General features: G+C 39.9%; 2 protein-coding genes across 4 annotated transcripts in view; one reads left to right on the top strand and one right to left on the bottom strand.

Annotated features, from left to right (window-relative positions):
* Positions 1-9,674, top strand: part of LOC131107854 (VPS10 domain-containing receptor SorCS1-like) — a 98,420-nt gene extending 88,746 nt beyond the window's left edge. For 2 of the 3 annotated variants that reach the window (XM_058058268.2, XM_058058266.2), the window contains exons 25-27: positions 170-269; positions 388-496; positions 4,315-9,674. In XM_058058268.2, the coding sequence (XP_057914251.2) occupies positions 170-269; positions 388-496; positions 4,315-4,555 (450 nt within the window). In that variant the 3' untranslated portion in view covers positions 4,556-9,674. The remainder of the gene's footprint in view (positions 1-169; positions 270-387; positions 497-4,314) is intronic. The other variant, XM_058058267.2, reaches the window with a different exon arrangement.
* Positions 9,675-13,311: 3,637 nt separating this feature from the next.
* The window catches only part of sorcs3b (sortilin related VPS10 domain containing receptor 3b), a 56,014-nt gene continuing 48,498 nt past the window's right edge, over positions 13,312-20,827 (bottom strand). The window contains exons 24-27 of the mRNA XM_058058274.2: positions 20,507-20,606; positions 19,495-19,600; positions 19,249-19,409; positions 13,312-15,959 (exon numbers count right to left, since the gene is read on the bottom strand). Coding sequence (XP_057914257.2) covers positions 15,895-15,959; positions 19,249-19,409; positions 19,495-19,600; positions 20,507-20,606 — 432 coding nt within the window. The 3' untranslated portion in view covers positions 13,312-15,894. The remainder of the gene's footprint in view (positions 15,960-19,248; positions 19,410-19,494; positions 19,601-20,506; positions 20,607-20,827) is intronic.

The following is a 20,827-nucleotide window of genomic DNA, read 5'->3' as shown; positions in this document are numbered from 1 at the left end:
TCAACATTTTGCTCCTCTTTAGAAGGAGGCCAAAAATTCATAATTCAAGCCGGCTGGAGTGAAATGACTGCGGCTGAAATATTGATGACGACGTGCGGCGGCGGCGGCGGCGTTGGCGGCGGCGGCGAGCGTGCAGACGTTCCTCAGCTAACCGCTCTCTCCCTCCCAGCTCTCTCAGGTGCTGCTAAGTGCTCTAAACCAGGACCTCGTCCAGTTCACACTCAAGGCGGGAGTGCAGGTGAACGTCTACGCCACCAGGCTGTCGCCAGGTGAGATGTGAGGCTCGGGTCAGCTGACTGGAGTCGGCGTGCGCAGTGGCTTGCACGTGTTTACAAAAGCCTCGTGTTTCCTAATTGCCTCATTAGTGTTCTGTTTTGTTCTCCTCAGCTCCTCTGGTGGACGGCGGCGACAGCGGCCACGGCGGCACGGCAATTATAATGCTGGTGTCCGTCGCTCTCATGGGTCTGGTCGTCTTTGCCATATATAAATTCAAAAGGTACGGTAGAAGCGGGCCGAGTGGGAATGGCTGGTAATAGCGGGAAGCTCCGAGGCCGCACCAACTTCCAAACACAGCTAATAAAGAAATGGTCTGTTCCAGGATCAACATCGAACATCATTAAGATGAAAAGCAATAACATAACAGCTGGTTTTACCATGACGCCAAAGTGATAGCTCGTCTCATTTTTAAATTAGGGATGTCCAAAATTGTTTTATTATTATTATTATTTTTTTTTGCCAAAAACCAATATGCCGAGATGGCCCAACTCTCAATTTCAGATACCGATATCAGCCGATACTGATATCAGCCGATACCGATATGAGCCGATACAGATATCAGCAATACCAATATCAGCCGATACCGATATGAGCCGATACTGATATCAACCTATAGCGATATCAGCCGATACCGGTATCAGTCGATACCGATATGAGCCGATACCGATATCAGCAATACCAATATCAGCCAATACCGATATCAACCGATAGCGATATCAGCGGATACTGATATCAGTTGATACCGATATCAGCCGATACTGATATGTGTATAACATATATATATATATATATATATATATATATATATATATATATATATATAACATGATATATCTCCTGTGGTGGAATGAACACATACGTGTCGTCCAGTTATTTAAACATCGTTTGTCATTATCGGGAAAAAAACTCCAATACCGATATCATATTTTTATACTGATATCGGGCCGATAATTATCTGACATTCCTAGTCGACATTCCTAGACAAAATAACTCCATCTTCACTCAAAGACATTTCTCAACATTCCTCACATTGATTGAAGTGTAAAAAGAAGTGAAGCGCTGTGCCTTATCTTCATTGACAAGCAATGATGCATTTGGTGACCTTAAAAGGAGTCCTGTGGTGCGTTCAGGACTGCTGGGAAGCAGGAAGCACGGCTGGCCACCTTGATCATGGTGTTGGTGAGCATGGGAGGTGCGCTATGATAACATGATCATCTGGAGCGAGTGCATCCGTACTTTATCACCAAAGATAAACGGTATAAACGATACTGTACGTTTTATCACCAAAGATAAACGGTATATACGATACTATACGTTTTATCACCAAAGATAAACGGTATATACGATACTGTACCTTTTATCACCCAAGATAAACGGTATATACGATACTATACGTTTTATCACCAAAGATAAACGGTATATACGATACTGTACCTTTTATCACCCAAGATAAACGGTATAAACGATACTGTACGTTTTATCACCCAAGATAAACGGTATATACGATACTATACGTTTTATCACCAAAGATAAACGGTATATACGATACTGTACGTTTTATCACCCAAGATAAACGGTATATACGATACTGTACGTTTTATCACCAAAGATAAACGGTATATACGATACTGTACGTTTTATCACCAAAGATAAACGGTATATACGATACTATATGTTTTATCACCAAAGATAAACGGTATATACGATACTGTACGTTTTATCACCAAAGATAAACGGTATATACGATACTGTACCTTTTATCACCCAAGATAAACGGTATATACGATACTGTACGTTTTATCACCAAAGATAAACGGTATATACGATACTGTACATTTTATCACCAAAGATAAACGGTATATACGATGCTACACGTTTTATCACCCAAGATAAATGGTTATATTAACGATACTACACGTTTTATCACCAAAGATAAACAGTATATACGATACTATACGTTTTATCACCAAAGATAAACGGTATATACGATACTGTACATTTTATCACCAAAGATAAACGGTATATACGATACTATATGTTTTATCACCAACGATACTGTACGTAGCACATTGACAACAGACAAGATACTTTATGTTGAAGTCATTCCTTAAGTGTCCATCATTAGCATTCAGTCACCTCCAAGCACCTGGACTCCCTAGAAGTATTTAGCCGCCTCATACGTCAGCGTTATGGACAGCCGTGACACAATAATAGCTGGAGGAATAAGACAATTCCCCTCTGTCTCAATCTGGGGAATATTCCAGGGAATGGCAGTCTAATCAATTGTCCCTCCTCCCCCAGCCCCGAGTGCCAAATGGGTGTCAGAGCCTCGCAGTTATCAATATTCATCTAAGTGACAATGTGAGGCTTGACCTTTGGGGAAATGCTAAACACGGCCATTCAAGGTGAGGCGTACTTCTGCACAAATGGCAGCAAAGGGTGGCTGGAGAAGTCCTGAGAGAAGAACAGACGTTAGAACAGACATGGGAACATCAGTTAGAAGGTCCTCAGAGAACAGACGTTAGAAGGACCTGAGAGAACACACGTTAGAACAGACATGAGAACATCAGTTAGAAGGACCTGAGAGAACATACGTTAGAAGGACCTGAGAGAACACACGTTAGAAAGTCCTGAGAGAACATACGTTAGAACAGACATGAGAACATCAGTTAGAAGGACCTGAGAGAACATACGTTAGAAGGTCCTGAGAGAACAGCCGTAGCCAGTCGTAGCCTGCAGCACAGTCATGATGCATATTATTTTATTATTTTATTATTTTATTATTTTATTATTTTATTATTTTATTATTTTATTATTTTATTATTTTATTATTTTTAATATATAATATCATTATTATTATTATCATTATCATCATTATTATTATTGTCATTATTGCTGTTAATATTTTTTTTATTATTATCACTATTATTATGATGATGATTATTATCGGCATTATCATTATTATCATTATTATCATTATTATTATCATTATTATTTTTTTATTATCATTATGATGATGATGATTATTATTATTATCATTATTATCATTCTTATCATTATTATTATCGTTATTAATATTTTTATTATTATCATTATTATGATGATGATGGCTTAGCAGTTTTACTTCATCTTCATTTCATCTTACAGCACGTCACTTCTTTTTCCACTTGTAAAACAGAGAAGCTCATAAATGCTTTCATGAATAAGTACTTGGATTTTACAATGATATTTATTAGAATTACTATTTAGTTTGACATATTATTTATATTCATTTATTGGATTTAAATTGTATTATTATGATTTATTCTCTTAATAAAATGTATTTTTAAATATCACTGCTATAACTGTTTGCAAAAAAAAAAAGTATTGTTTACAGGCTCTTATGTATAAATACATAAAACTGTAAATACATATACATCATAAATACATGTAGATACAAATGTAGGAATAATAGTAGTATGTCTTTATTACATGGATTGCTATGATTAAGTTGAAGGTGCAATAGAATATAATAATATAACACGGAAGGTGTCCAAAGTGTGGCCTGTAGGCCATCTTTAGTCCACAGCTTGTGTTTTTATTGGCCCGTGGCACATTGTAGGAAAAAAAAACATTTAAAAAAACAGCAAAAATTGTAAAAATAGAGCAAAAGGACAAAATGTAACGTGTATATTTTAAAAACATAATCACATTCTATTCTTTTGTTTGAGGTTAATATTTGTTATTTGCTATTTTCAGGCCTTCGATGCCTGCGTAGCGTCTTAAGACGTCAGATAAAATAGTAGGAGGACACAGCCGTACTCCAAAAAGTTTGAGGCGGAATGGTGTGCATCTGAGGGGATGAAAAATAGATTGAAAGCGGAGGTGAACAATGTGAAAGTCCCCGACGGAATGCTAAGTGCCCCAGTTCCCAGCTTTCAAGCAATCCTTAAAAATAGAGTGCGACACATTATGTTTAGTGGAAGCATTAGTGGAGCACACTTGATGGCAGCTCTCCATTAACTCGCCTATTTTTTACCACTTCAATATAACCCGCAGGAAGATTCCGGGCCTCAACACGTACACCGCCGAGCAGCCGGACAAAGAACAGGAGGTCGTTCCCACGGTGACCTCCATCGCCGACACCAAGCCTGACGGGGACAAGATGTCCTCGGTGGATCGTGTGGACGTCCAGCTGGACTCCAAGAGCAAAGGTCTGCTTCTTCCCCTTCGCACGGCCGTCGGCACCCACGCTAGTGTGAGCGCTCCGAACAGGAAGTCAAAAGACTCACTTCGGTGACTTGTTATCAACGTGATTAATAAGAGCTGACGAGGAACAAAACGCCCGACTGTCTCCGAGCGCCGTTCTCCTGCACGCTTAATGACGCTTGGCGTTCTCTCGTCTTCTATTTATTACTAGCGTGCAGAAGGTAACCTTTAAATAAACACGCAAGCTGTTCATTCACTCTTAAGGGACGGCGACACCTCAAAAGCTGCTCTCAAGAAGACCAAAAAGATATTTCATAATTCCAGCTCAATAAAACGTAAATAATAAGAAAAGGCGCGACTTGGAAAAGTGTTCGGATGTCTCGTTCTGATAAAACTGCTGCTACGTTAGCATGCTCGCAGACTGTCATCACGTCTGAATCGGCAATGATTACATCCTGGAAAAGCTGAGAGCAGTGGTGTCCAAGCTGCAGCCCGAGGGACGTTACAATTACGCAAGAAAACTAAAAAAAAAAAAAATGCAAAAATTTAAAAAAAAGTGCAGTAATTTTACAAGAATAAAGATGAAATATTTTGAGAGTAAAGTCATAATATTTAATTTGACTAAAGGAAAGATGAAAAGTCAGACTATTAAGTGAAAATATGATAATATTTTGTGAAAAAAATGTGAAAAATTGAACAAAAAAGTCGCAAAATTAGAAAAAAAAACTAAAAAAAAATATATATATTTTTAAAAACAGCAAACAAGTATAATGTAAAAAAAAATGACAAAAGAATAAAGTCGGAATTTTTGGAATATTAGGCTGTGAAAAAGTTCTAATAATAAACTCAAAATATTATAAAAAAAAAGATATTTTATTTTTTTAAACTGTAATGTAAGGAGAAAAAAAATAAAGAATAAAGTAGATTTTTTTAATTAGGTTGGGAAAAAAGTTATTATAAGTTACAATTAGAGTCAAAATATTATCAGAATAAAGTCAAAATATTATGAGGAAAAAAAAAATTTAAAAATGTAATGTAAGGAGCACAAGTTCATATATTAATATGCTGTTGGCGATAACAGAGCTGATATAGAATTTTTTTCCCACTTTTAAATATAATAAGACTGTCTCCGCATACGTACATGCATTGGCTTCATGAAATGGACTATTTATAACAACAAAAAAAGACAAAACATTTCTGCAACACTCAAGACAAAATATTAAGAATGCGTTGATTGAATTCCAAATTGTTGGAAACTTCCAAACTTTTAGAGGCTCCACTGTCGTCACCGAGGTTGCTGCTGTTTCCTCCCGCTGCAGATATGCTGCAGTGTGTGTTTTATGTGTTTGCCACACGGGCGTTCACAGGTAAAGTGATGCAAAAAGGCGAGAACGTCGGCCTGAGTTATGTGGCCCAATAAAATAATTAGCACGACAAAGGAGGTGAAAGCATTTTCATCAAGGGAGCATCCTCACGGCCGCACTTGATTTACTCCTCCTCGCCGCAGCTTAACAGTTGACCCATCCAAGATAAATGTGTTTGCCTGCACACACACACACACACACACACACACACACACTCAAGCATCTTATGCAAATAGGAGCATAAACCTCCTCCTGTCTCTTTCCTCCCATGTCCCCGGCCAGGCTACCTGCCATCGTCGCACACAGACATCAAGCTGTCCGATGAAGCGCCCCATGTGTTTTAATGCAGAGCGTCTTTCGGGCCACGCCGAAGCAATACATCTTCCCTGGCAGTTATGAAGGCACGGTCACAATGAATGCTCTCGAGTGTTTTTTGCTACCCATGCATGGATGGACCAGCTCACACTGTGCCGCCTAATCCCTCCGAGGAGACTGTACAGATTTATACTCGCCCCCACTCTCCACAAATGGGACTCCTTTTTGACTTGGAGATACTTGTATTTTTGCAAGGACCTTGATCTTTTTATGTAAATATTGTACATCAGCCGTAATGGAAGAAGAAAAGCCGAAGAATGCAACTAACAGAGGTGGAGAAATATCTTTTTTTTGTGCGTGTTTTCTTCACAACGGCTTATCGAAAGACAGTGAGAGGCAGCGGATTCATTAAGCTCGGCACAATCAGGAAATCTCATCGCAAGATTGTCATCAAATGAAGGCTGGCAAAATCCAGGAGAGGGAAGGATGGTCGCCACTTCCGCATCTGTGCGCCCCCGTCAAGGCTCGGATTGCTCCACACGTCATAACAAAGATTAAAAGTGTCTCCGCACCGGGATATGAGACATCTGTCTTGCCGCGGCAGAGCTGTTCAAATTAAACACGATAAACGACACGTTTGTGTTGCACAACTGGAACCTTTTACAGCCAGTATTTTGTCTAAATAACCTATTTCCTCAAATAGTGGTCAAGGGCATCGATATATATCCTAATCATGAAGTAAAACGTGACTTTTATAGAAAAATGCAGAGAAAAACGGGCACACAACATTGTGGAGTGACCGCCTGTCAAAGTCTGCTGGTTCATTCAAATTAATTTCAAGTGAAACTGGAGTTTAAAACAGAATAAATAGAACTATGGAGCAATGCAGACAAAATGATGCGGTCTGTAAGTCTCCAAAATATAAACATGGACACACAACAATGTGGGGTGACCACCTTGTCAAAAGTCTACTGCACTATTTAAATTTATGTCAAAAGAAACCAGAGTTTAAAATGAAAAAAAGAAAAATCATGGAGAAATACAGATAAATGATATTATCTAAGTCTCCAGATCATAAATATGAATGCACCAAACATTGTGGGGTGTCCACCTGTCAAAGTCTACTGGTATATTCAAATGTATGTCAAGTGAAACTCATGTTTAAAACTGAGTAAATAGGAATATCTTCAGCAATGCAGAAATCAACAAGACACGAAAGTCACCAGACCATAAATATGGGTGCACACAACGTTGTGGAGTGACCACCTGCCTAATTCTAGTGGTATATATGCCAAATAGAGCTGGAATAAATATGAATATCACAGAGAAATAATGAGGCACGTAAGTCCTCAGAATACAAAGGATGCAAACAACATTATGAAACAACCACTTGACAATCTCCTGGAAATTGCAAATGCCCTTTTAAACTAATATTCAACAATATTTGTCATATATTACAATTTGAAAGGAGTTTAAAGAACTGTCACAAAAAAATTACTAGGTTGAAATTATACATGCTGTTGTCTGCATTACAGTTTTTGTCAAGTCTGAAAAGACTGTCTTTGAGATTTGCAGAGAAACGACAAAATTTAGCTAAACGTAACACGGACATGGACGTACACAACATTGTGGAGTGACCAGTTGACAAGTCTGTGTGAATGCGAAACTGATGTTTAACACATAATTAATAAAGAAATGTGGGAAATGCACAGTAACAAGATATGTAACTCCCCGCAACATAAACGTGGATACACACAACATTGTGGAGTGACCAGTCGACAATCTGTGTGAATGTGAAACTGATGTTTAACACAAAATTAATAAAGAAATGTGGAGAAATGCAGAGTAACAAGATATGTAACTCTCCGCAACATAAACATGGATGCACACAACATTGTGGAGTGACCAGTCGACAGTCTGTGTGAATGTGAAACTGATGTTTAACACAAAATTAATAAAGAAATGTGGAGAAATGCAGAGTAACAAGATATGTAACTCTCCGCAACATAAACATGGATGCACACAACATTGTGGAGTGACCAGTCGACAGTCTGTGTGAATGCGAAACTGATGTTTAACACAAAATTAATAAAGAAATGTGGAGAAATGCAGAGTAACAAGATATGTAACTCTCCGCAACATAAACATGGATGCACACAACATTGTGGAGTGACCAGTCGACAGTCTGTGTGAATGCGAAACTGATGTTTTACACAAAATTAATAAAAAAATGTGGAGAAATGCAAAGTAACAAGATATGTATGTAACTCTCCGCAACATGAACATGGATGCACACAACATTGTGGAGCAGCCACCTCGCAGTCTACGAAAATGTAAATCGACAGAAATGTAATCAACATTTTGTCAAATGAAATAATTAAAAATGAAAAAAATATTTTTATATACGATGGGAAGTGCTGAAAAACTTCAAGAACTGATGCAGACTGGACGGAAATCATCACAAACATGCACACAACACTGTGGGGTGACCACCTGACAGTCTACTGGAGGGCTACTGTAATTGCTGTAAAAGTCACAAGTGGGTTTCTGGAATTAGGGTTAGGGTTATTATTATTATTCTGGAATAATATTTACCAGTATTCCTGTATATGAGAATTCACGGCAATAATTAAATAATTGATTCCATGCAGGAAACTTGACCACAAGATCCAGTAAGACTCCACACTTGGTCATTATTTGAGGAAATAGTGCAACATATTCTTGCTATAATGTAGCAAACAGTGCTTGATTAATGCTTTTATTACAATTATTTTGTTGCTGTTTATTCGTATTTACAACATAATTTCAACACCCGGGGGCCAAACCCCCCCCACCGATGCTATTTATTGCATTTGTTGCTGCTGTAAAGCATCCATAGCAAACATAATCCCACAAACACCATTTATTCCATCGCTCCCAGCACGGAATCACGGCCTTGTTTCCTCAGTTTACATTGATGCAAAAGGAACCTGCCGTCTATTCAAGGTCAGCCCTCGAGGAGTCGGCGGAGAAAAGTGTGCAGATTTGTCCGTCTACGTCGCCGCGAGGGATGCAGAAGCTGAGAAGACTTATCTGCTGTCAACTCGGTGCAGCCTACGCTCTGAGCCGCGGTCAGCTACTGTTTCTTTGGGATGAATACTAGAATTCTATGGAACTTTTTTTTCTTTTCTTTTAAGTGTTGTCAGCGTCATGCGTCAGTAAGACAAATGGACGGGAGATTTGGTTCCCTCTCGTCCTGCGGTTGAGCCCCGGGAACAAATAAACTTGAGGTCGTCATCATTGGAACCTAAAGCGGTTTATGTTGTTTTCATTGAGTGTGAATACACTTTGCTGTGATATATTTCTTGTTATATTTGTTCTTCCACCCTTTGGACATTTTCTATCGTCAACAGATGGAAAGAATGTACAGTCAATTGGAGTTCCTTTTCATTCTTGGCGACTTCAGTTTTGTGATGATTATTCAGTGAGTTGTTGGTGTTGTTTTCATTCAAAGATGTAACCATGGTTACAGAATAAAGCCAACACGTTAAACGCTGTTTGCGGTCATCATTCTGCTCTGCTTGACCCTCAGGCGGAAAGACTGACTTCACCCCTGCTGACTCTCAGGAAAGATGCTTGGCTTTTCAATTTAGTGCCTATATCCTTTTCCGATGGTCCTATGCTAGTATTTGCTTTAATTTGATTGTTTTAATAGCCGCAAATTAGCTATGCGTCCTTTAGCCAGCTGAAGATTGCCTATTGGCTGTTTCTTTTAACTCTGCGACCAAATGCTGCAAGTTGAGGAGCTGCTGTGAGGAATTCAGGAAGGAGTTTTGACAGGCTCTCGGTGGCAGAATCTGCCAGACGATCATAGCAGCGATCAGGGAAACAGACAGGCGGGGAGGTGCTGGGTGTCATCCAGACAGAGGAAAGATGATAAAAAGACTTGGTGGAGGAACAATGAGGTCCAAGAAGACTGCAAAGATACGGGAAGTAGGGTGAAGATTGCGGTGGCAAAGCCTACACGAGAGTCCTTTGATGGGCTGCACTAGAGACGGGACATAAGGAGGCAGAGAAGGACCTGGACAGATTGGCCAGGCGAGAGGATGTGCAGTAGCATCGGGTGATGGGAATGTGCAGGCTGGAAAGAATCCTCGGAAGAACTAATGACTGTAGAAACCAGAGAGAGAGGAGGGAGGACATTGTGACTGCCGGCAATGAGGAAGTTCCCGGCAGACGTAAGTGAAGATAGAGCATCTCAAAAGAGGATGAATGATGGTAAAGTAGCTGGACCTGATGACATACCTGTGGAGGTATGGAACTAGGGGTGTCACAAGATGATTAACCAATAAATACACAATGCAAGAACATCTGGGATGACAAGTATGTTGGACATGACATGTATGAGAGGATGGACTCCATCAAGATTCCGCCCAGAGACCCTTCTTATTTGCTATGATGATGGACAGATTGATGGGTGAGGTCAGACAGAAGACTCCATGGACAATGATGAGCTGCAGAGAGAGCAGGTGGTAGAAAACCTGCAGCTGACGAGGAGAGAAATGCAGGTAAGTGGATGCAAGATGGAACAGATGCGTGTCGACCAAAGGGTATCAGGTGGAACCCTAAGGATGCGAGGAATAGAGGTGAAGTTGGAGGAGTTGAACCATTCCGGACACTGTAGGTTTTAGGAATTTGCAGTAAAACCCAAGTCAAAGATCATCTATATGACGAAGACCACTGCTTTTTTTCACATCGAGAAAAACAGGGTTCGAATCTCTGCTTGGGAATCTCTGTGTGGAGTTTGCATGTTCCCCGTTTTCTTCGGGTACTCCGGCTTCCTCCAACATTCCTGTTAGGTTAATTGACGACTCCAAATTGTCCATAGGTATGAATGTGAGTGTGAATGGTTGTTTGTCTATATGTGCCCTGTGATTGGCTGGCCACCAGTCCAGGGTGTTCCCCCGCTTCTCGCCTGAAGTTAGCTGGGGTAGGCTCCAGCATAACCCCTGCATCCCTAGTGAGGATAAAAGCGGCATAGAAAACGGATGGATCAGTCCAAGATCTTCTCCATGTGATAGCATCCTGCTGGTTTTAGGGATTTGCAACAGTCAAAGAGCTTCGGTTCGACAGGCTGCTGTGTTCAAGGACTGGAGAGCTCTACGTTTTTTAGATAATAGCTGCTAAAGTAAAGATCCTCTGTATACTAATTTTTAAGGACCTACTGTAAAATGTCATACAAAGATGCCCTACATGACAAAAACCTTGGGGGTCAATCTGACGTCATTGAAGACCTGATTCGGCCTGCAAGCTGTCAGTTAAGTCAGTCTTCTTGGATGATGATGTTTTTCAGTCTTTAGACATCAAACTGTCCAAACTGTATTGTCATCTTTGACTTTGCTTCTGTCACTGAAGTCCGCAGGCATTTTGAGGACAATTAGCACACATGGCAACCACAAAGCATCGTGATTCCGACTTGTTACCTCTATGTCTGGCCCGCTCTTGCGACAAATTAACGATCCTTTCCCAAAGAAAGAAATCAGGAAAGATTGTTGCGTACAGCTGCATCTTGAATGAATAATGCCTTCTTGCATGCAGCGACCAACAGCCATCGCCACAATGCCGAATTGATGAGCGCCTTTTCCTTTCATCGAGTGCTACATTACTTCGAAGGAGCATCCATTAGCGATTGTTGTCAGTATTCAATTAGATTGGACTCTGCCTGCACATCCCAGGGCAGTTAGAAGGAGAGAGACGGACCTCTGTGTTCATTCAGAGAGACGAGAGCCACAAAAAGGCTCCCACGGTGCGGATGGCAGTTAGGAGTGATGAAGATTGGTGTGGGGTGTTGTTGTGGACTGCTGTGCCAAATGCACAACAACAAACAAAGCCTGCAGGGACATGGCGGGGGGAACTTAATTCTTGCTCCTCTTTGCTATATTTAAATGTATTATCATTCAAAACACTCCTTGAGGAAGAGCTGCCAAAACACGAGTGGCATGGTTGGAGGTAAAAGTAGGTAAAACGTCACACATATAAGGACATTTTGGGTGTTCATTAAAAGTGAAAGACAGATGAAAAAACAGTTGAGCTGATAATGACTCATAGGGTGGACTTCAAAAGTATTTTGTAATAGTTTTATTTTTTATTTTTTTCTTCTTTGATCCAAAGCTGTTGATTTGTAGACGCTCAAAATCCCGAGCTTAACCAAATGCGTCACAGCAAGCCACGTGACATCGGTTTCTTTTCCAATTGGTCAGCAGCGAGCGGGAAACTACAACCAGGAAAAAGGTACTTCCGGGGGTGAACGAAACGATGTTTATAAAATAAATAGTCACTCGTTGAACGTCAATAATGATAAAAAGGAAATGGACGACAACATTAGAAGAGGATTATGCTCGACCGTGAATGGAGATATGCTAACAAGGGGTACGAGCTAACTCCAAGAGGTATGTCATTCCATTCATCTTCAGTTTCTACCTGAAGTTACGTCAATATGAAGTACTTTACCGCCGTTTCTTCTGTCAGTTGTATCAGTTAGAAGGCGAAGTGTTTTGGGGTTGTTTTAGGTTCCAAATATAAAGATTTTTATCTGCAGCAGGAACAATTTACAGTGGGATAAGTTTTAGAATAATTACACTAAAGGCAGTGACGTGCAAAAATATATAATATACAATACAATATACAATACACCTGTCTATTGAGCTTATTATACATGCATTTTCTATCATTTTTTAACGTTTTCTTAAATAAAAATCACAATATAATCGGCATAGAAATGGAAGGCGCTTGCAGTATTCTCCTCATCCTGAAGGTGTGGGGGCGTGCATGAGCAAGTCGTCCTTCCATAGAGAGGAAAAGCCAGCCGTTTTTTTTTTGACAACATGGGCTGGATCAGAGCTAAAATAAACTAAATATACATAAATGAGACCAAGAAGTATTTGAAAACGTATATCAAAAGTTTTTCCACTTAATGAGCAACTTATGTAAACAAACTGCAAAGGACCCATGAACCTTGCCGCAAGTCCGTGACAAATTATCTGAAGAAATACTTCTGAACAATTAGTTGCTAAGTCTTGCCCTTGCTTGTGCAAAGGCTTGATGGCGGCCATGTTTATAAATCAATCTTGATCTGTGTTGTCAATCACTAGTCATTCCACTGTCTGGTGTATTTGCCTGAAAAGTAATAGCACTGTGTGGGCGCATGTGTTGACAATTTTTAAACCTTTTGTGTGCAGTCTTTGCCACTGTGGCATAATGCAGCAAAAAAAAAAAAATCAAACCAAAAAAAACCCACTGTGTCATACAAAAATACATTTATTCTGAACAGTTTCAAAATGTACTCACAGTAAGAAATAGGACTCAACACCATCATTGATATAGCGTGAATGAAACAAAAACAGTTTTATCTAGATCATGCACAGTGTTTGCAAATTGCACAATGTTAGGACTATAGAACGGGGTGTGTCGTTGTTTATTTAATGTGCCCAATAAAATGTCTATCAAATCACTATGACAGAACAATTGCTCACCCCAATAATGTACACTTAAGTTTGGTATTATTCTATTCTTTGTACAATGAATTAGGGCATGCCAGTGTAGAAAAATGAATAAAAACAAAGAGTACATGGAAACGTTGTTCAGAACTTTACAATGATTTGAGAGATTTACATTGATTCTTATTCTATTTACAAGATCCTGTTCATTTGTTGCTAAATGCACACGATTTAAGAGGCTGCTCTCATGAGGATTTAGTAGGATTTTGTACAAAAGTGATTAGAACTGTAATTAGTCACAAATGTTCAGAAAAAATGCCTTATCTTACAGAAATACAAGACCCAAGTGTACGTCGCTAGACCTCAGTTCAGCTAACATCAAATGATTCGCTTAAAGCATCAAACATTTCTTTGCTTTTTCTTTGGCTTTCTGTGGCTGGCTGGTTATCAGCAAAAACATACATGTGATATGTAGTATTGTGGTCGCTAGGTGGCAGTAATGATGCAAAACATTGAGACATTACCTTATGTTACATTAGCTCACGGCTTGTCTAATGGTGGGGGGATGGGCGGGGGTGTGAAAGGCAAGCAGGACTTTCAGTGTTAGTGCAGACCTGCCAACATGTATGAATTTGTTGTACTCAACCTGCAATTTAACTCTTAAAAATGGTAATATCCTCCATTTTGTTGCATTTCACTGGTTTCAGTTTGGAGTTCAGTCTGATATCACTTTGTCAATAGCATTTCAAATGGAGGGGGGGGGGGCATGACAGAAAATTATTGAGAAACACTGCATTACCACAACACTGCATGTCCGACATGATCGAGAGATGAAAAATTCTTCCCCCATTCCGTGTGGAAGTGGTAGGTTTTGGGCTTCTTAAGTTTAGAAGAAATAAGTCAATAAATTTGAGGCTGATTCGCGGCCGTCTCGGGTCTCTCTGCAGCATCAGAGTTGCAATGTGGTGTAAACAATGAATAGCATAAGTGTAAAGGTGACTATAGGGATGTTATGTCATGTCTACAGGGCTCTCATAATGTAAAAAATGTATTTGTAAAGTCATAAAGAGGTTTGTATGTGCGTTAAGTATGAAAATATTCAGTTTATTAACAATGAATCCTATATCGTGGAAATTCATTGAACACGGTCAAGTCGGGAACCATTTAACAACTATAAGCGAGGGATGACGCTACAGTGGTTCATTTCTTGGTATACGGTGTGACCGTCAAGAAGTTTAAAAGTGACATATGGAAGGTGCTTCTGCCACGCCAAATCCTGTCACATTCTAGTCTTCATCAACTCACATTAACATTCAATTTTACGTCTTCGTATTGTCAGTGATGAACTTATTTTGGTGCTTGTATGACAGTTAAGACTTTTACTCCATGAAGTTTTCAAGCCCATTTATTGGACATTTGGCGGATGGACATCGCATCCTCAATCTATAGGGTTTTTTCAAACATTGATTCCATTCAGGAATAAGGAATCCTACTTTGCAGAAATTCATTCACTTGTGAAAAACAAAGGATTGCAGTACTTTCCAGCACTACAGTACTTTACAGTACTGAAAATGACTCAATACACAATAATGTCTACTGTGTAAAGTGTATATACAGTGTGTATATATGTATGTGTATAGTATATATATATTATTTGTTGTTGTTGTTTGTTTTTAAAAAGACTGATAATATAGCAATATGCACAGGGACACAATGATTGGACAGACTGCAATATTGGGGATCTGCACCAGACAACTTTATGAACAAGTTCATGGTCAGATCATCAGACAGCAAGAAGTGACAAAGGTGTTGGTTCACAGTGCACGACTGATATACACAGGAACAGAACACATGGCTGACAATGTTTCCTACGGCCAACTATTAATGGAACTTGTGTAAGGAGTAAGAAGATCCATGTGTGGGCCTTGACCATTTATGTTACTTTACCCAGCAACGTGTGATCTATATGTAGCAACTGCTATCGGTACATAGAAATTCACCATATCAACTACCAAGCTTACATTTTTGTACAATGTCCTACTAAAGTCCTCATGTTGCCCCCGAACAGTTCCTTCACAGTCTAGCTTGGTAGATGAATCCTTATCAAGTAGTGTCAAGTAGATACCTAGTCTAGGCTTTAGACTTGAAAACATGATTTACAGTATAGCGACCATCAGCATGAAATAATAATAGTAATAGTAATAATAATAAAGCCAACAATTGCAGCACAGTGGAAACACAACAATCTGTACTTACTGGGTTACAGTGTGCATGTCTTAGACGTTAGTACAGTTTGGGTATTCCCTTGTGACAATTCTCTCCATGTTCCTTCCCATTGTTCCTAGAAACAAGAAAATGAAGCATAGTCATCACAAGTTCATCCAATATGCGCGGCTTCTCCACACATTTAGCAAACAAATAGAAGTCCCGAGGGGGTCTGGCCTGTTGCCAAGTCAGAGACACAGAGCTGATGAGTGTAACGAGCGCAGCCTTGGAAATATGCAGATGCAGGCTCTTCCAAAGGTGAAACTTGACCATTTTCCAGCTGCTGAAGCACCGTGAGATTCCTGAGTGCGGATAAGCGGCATAGAAAATGGATGGATGGATGCTTGGATGTGTAACAAGGTGAATGTTTAAGTGTTGAAGATAATGCATTTTTGAGTTCATGTGAGATTGGTGATATTTTCCAGCACAAAATGCTCGTTTTTGGGGGGATTACATTTTAGGTCATATTGACAAAGTAATTAGTTGGGAAGGCCTCATCAATACCTTTTTAATTTGATATCTGACTCAGTGTGGATTGCTGCAAATTGATGCTGTGAATCAGCTGACCCCCTTAAGTTTCAGCAAGCATTTAATTTTATCTTCTCAAGAGACTAGACTATAGAAAGTAAACTTGCATGTACCGACCATCCTCCCTTCACTATATTGCTGTTGAAACATCGCACCTTCACTCTATTGCCGATTTTCAAAAACAAAGGAAATGAAAGGATATGCACATTTCAGTAAATTAAGCATTTTAAAGCATAAAAATGGCAAAATAAACACAAAAAGAAATACAAGGCTGCATTGAGCTTAGTGTTGTGTGACTGCCGTGAGTTGTGGCGGACAGCAGCTCCTGTGAATGTTCACTACATACGTTTGTCTGCTTCTTAATAAAGCCTTAAATCTACTTAACCACAACAGTATTCTATGTTAGTCACCAGGTGCCAGTAACGTTGCATTGATGAAACAGGAAGTGGCTGCAGGAAGTGTGCTGTCAAAGCTAACATGTCTATGTTTTGTCTAATAAGTCTTATTTTCTATTATTATGTCTGCTATATTTGGGCAATTGAAGTATAAAGTGTGACTATAGTAGTGGTATTTCATGCCAAGAAGGCGTCTATAATGTAAAAAATAATTTTCAAGTAAGAAAATATTACATTTATGAGTTAGGAATCCTATTTTGCAAAAATTCACTTATCGCGGTTGGGTCTACAACCAATTAACTGTGATAAACGAGGGACTACAGTACTTTAAAAAATGCCTTTGTACCGCTTGTGTAACAGTATTGATTGATTTCCACTGAAAATGACTCCGCACACATTATAGTCTAGAGAACTGTAAACCCAAGTGAGTACACAGCACTCGTGTATGCCTCAAGACACAAAAATCTATACTGGGGTACAAGCTGTACACGCACCATAGAAAGTATATCCAAGTTTCTTTTCTGTTGTATTGTCCCTTGAGTAGATATAGTACATAAATGCTTCCTGAAATGTGAGTGTACTCGCTTTTGTCAGATACTTGCGCTATTGGAGAGAAGTGTGAATGTTGATGCAGAGAACAGAAGACAACCCTGACTGTCTGCTCTCGCTTAATAAAGTCTGCCAACTGGCAGTCATTATGCAGTAGCAGCCCATCCATCCGTGTGAGCAATCACGCAGGTCACTGACAAGTGATTGCTACTCGCAGAGATTCAATTAAGAAATCAAAATTGTATCTGTCCAATCCAGTTTCCAATGTTCAAATCTTCATTTTTAACCTTTAGGAATTCTGGCCCAGTCTCCCCCCACCATCTCTTCGCCCTCATACCGACGGCAGCAATGAGAGAAGGTTAATGGATTCTTCGTCTTGAGTGGTGCCGTTTTAGAGTGGGAAAATTTAATTTCACTCATTCCCCAAGTTAATCAAAGCATTTAATTAGATGAAAAATAAAGCAATAGCACATTATGGGAGGCATATTGGGTTGATTATGCTCTTAATTTTCTTTTTTGGTTTTCAAAACAGTGACGGAATGAATACTGCATTTCCCATGAGCACTTTCACCTTGACCTTCTCTGAGCGTTATTGATTTAGTATTTCAGTCATCTTAAACGTAAAGGAGGCTGCAAAGAGATAATGTATCTTAGCTGTACATACATAATCACTGCTGTTACCAAAACATAAAAAATAACGGTGGCACAGAAGTACAAAGCATGGCTCCAAGAAGTAGCCAACAAAAGCCGGTATCTTCAATGATGGTAAAGATCTGGTCATCCAGCATATCATTTCCATGATAAAATCATCTCTGGCAAACATTTGTGTGTCGTAGCGGAGCTGGTGTTTCAGGTGGCTGATAAGGTTTCATGTGTTGAAGCTCGATGTTTTTTTTTTCCCTCATTGGAGCTTTTGGTGCAACCAACCTGCCAGATGCCTTCCTCTGAAACAGTGAAGAAATCCCACTCCGAACTCCATGTTTGTTTACCACAGAGTTTGCACCTACCCACCCACAACATAGCACGCATTACCTCACCTCAATGGAGCATGTTTTTTAATTATCAGCTATCCAAACGATTTTTAGTGTTATCAGATTTATTGTTATTTCATGAGATGGGAAGGGGACTTTTTCGCTCAGAATGTTCTGAACTCCAATTTCATGGGATTTCAAACTAGCAAGGAAGCTGTGCCCTCTGTTTTGCCTCAAGTGTTCCATTATGTGATTAATCAACAATGAATTTCTCACAATCGTTGGAATCCATATTTTTAATGGATCAACTATGAATTCTCATGTAATCTAAGGAGTACTGTACCAGTGACAGCAGATGATCGATCTAAACGATTTTGTGCGAGCCTGATTGAAAACACTTCCATCTCTGAAGAAGCCTACAAGTGGGACTTTGATGAAATCCTCAAACCTGCCGGCTGCTAAATGACTTTCTCCCAGCCAACCTGAAATCAAAGATCTCGCTCGGCTCACGTAAACAACCCTCGCTTGTTTCACACCAGCGATCACTTGGAAAAAAAGAAGCGACTGGCAAATGTGGAAGAAGAGAAACAAGTCTGCAGCCTTCATGTCAGCGTTGGATTTAAATGAGTTAAATTAATGCCTCTCACACCTGAGCATTATCTTTTTAAAGGCAGACCTTTTTTTAAACATCTTGTGATGGTGTTGGTGTACCTAATGTTGTGGACAGTGAGTGAGTGTGTGTTAAATAAATGACGTCCATAAGCTTGAGTTTAGCCTCATGCTGTGACAGCCACACTTTAAATCCCGTATTAAAGTGTCACAAATGCTCATGTGCCGTATTTCATTGTGTCATGTTTGTGTCAAAGCTGCCGTTTATCAAAGTGATGGCATTAAATTGAAAAAAAAAAAAAAAGCAAAGCACCTCTTTTCCTGGCCTCCAGCTCTTTTTCCATGAATTCCTTCTCAGAGGGAAACTCACTGAGCTTGACCTTGGACATGTTGTCGTTCTGACTGACTGTGCTGATCACTTCGGGCTCCTTTTCCTGACTGTCCTCGGTCTCCACGTGGATCCATGGGATTTTCCTTATGGCAAGGAGAGAGGATTTGACAACCAGAGAAGAGGAAATGAAAATTGATCAACTTTTTATAGACATTTAGGTGAGCTTACCTTTTAAACTTGTAAATGAAGAATGCAGCTAAACCGACAAAGACCACCGAGAGCAGCACCAACATTGCAGACCCACTGTGGAGGATGTTGGAATCCACCAGTGGTGCTGTGACGTCGGGAAGGCAGGCATGCAGAAAGTAAAAAAAGTTAGGACACTCCTGCTCTAAGCTAACACTACAAATGTTCAAATGCACAAGACAGCAGAGCATTTGGGGGAAGAAAATATATAAAATATATGAAAGCCTTCTCTCCCAAGCTACCAACGTTGCTTTAATCGTGTTACGCTCACACGCTAACCTCAAATACCGCATCGGCGTTTAATTCAAAGTAGCAACCAAAATGTCTCTCTCCTCATGTTTACTCTGTGTTTCGGTTTTTAGGTAGCAAACTGCTTGGTCCTGAATACACCCCCCCCCCCCTTGCTGCCTTCGTAAATGACAGTGGGACTGGCAAACGGTGTCAAGTTTAAGCAGTAGTCTGTGGAAAAATAATAAAAACTTAGCTGCTACCGCTCTGAGGGAATGTGACAGTTACAAAGCTTATTTGAAGATCAACTGTCCCGCGCCTCCCGGAGAACTAAACGCATCATTCAGTAAGTCCACGGGGCTCTCCCTGGGGTCCGCCATGTCCACATCCAATTTGCTGCATCATGGCTTTTTAAATGCTGAGATGCAATATTCAAAGTTTGTCCTCGCTCGCTCTCTTGTCCTTCACAAAGGGGACTATGTACGAAGCCCATGTGACCTTTCGGGGATCATCTTAAAAGGCAACACAGACCTTTGTGCGGCGACACAAATGAAGACAGATCCTTCGTGGGATGAAAAGGGTAAAGCCGTGTAAAGGCCCATGACACATGCATTTTTTTTTTGCGATATAAGCTATAAGACCGGATGACCCTGATGATTTCCCTCTGTGCATACCTAACACCTTTTTGTCAATTGATCGATAAACTTAGTATCAGAAGAGGGTCATTTGTGTCACTGTCAAAGAAGTCCAGTGCAAACAAACCTACCCAGTGTTTGCTGAGTGATGTACACCGTGATGCGAGTGTTAGCCTTCAGCTCAAACTGGACCAGATCTTGGTTCAGGATGTTGACAAATACATCTGATATCTGTTAAGAAATGAACAATAGGTGTGTTTTCAGTATACAAAGAAGACGTGGACATGAGAGCTGCGTTTACAACGCAGGAACCTTTCAAGTTCGATTTTCACCAAATTTGGTTTTGATTCGGTTTTCACCAAATGTTCCTCCAGAGGCCAGAGAGTATAGACATAGACTCTGCATTGAGTGGTTTTGTCCACTGCTGTGATACGTCAGTGTCGCCACCATAT

The sequence above is a fragment of the Doryrhamphus excisus genome, linkage group LG20 (genome assembly GCF_037039965.1).
Source record: "Doryrhamphus excisus strain RoL-2023G ecotype Guam linkage group LG20, RoL_Dexc_Guam_v1.1, whole genome shotgun sequence".
In the NCBI taxonomy this organism is placed as follows: Eukaryota; Metazoa; Chordata; class Actinopteri; order Syngnathiformes; family Syngnathidae; genus Doryrhamphus; species Doryrhamphus excisus.
The sequence above is the reverse complement of the archived record's forward strand: the minus strand, read 5'-3'. Positions and strand labels throughout refer to the sequence as shown.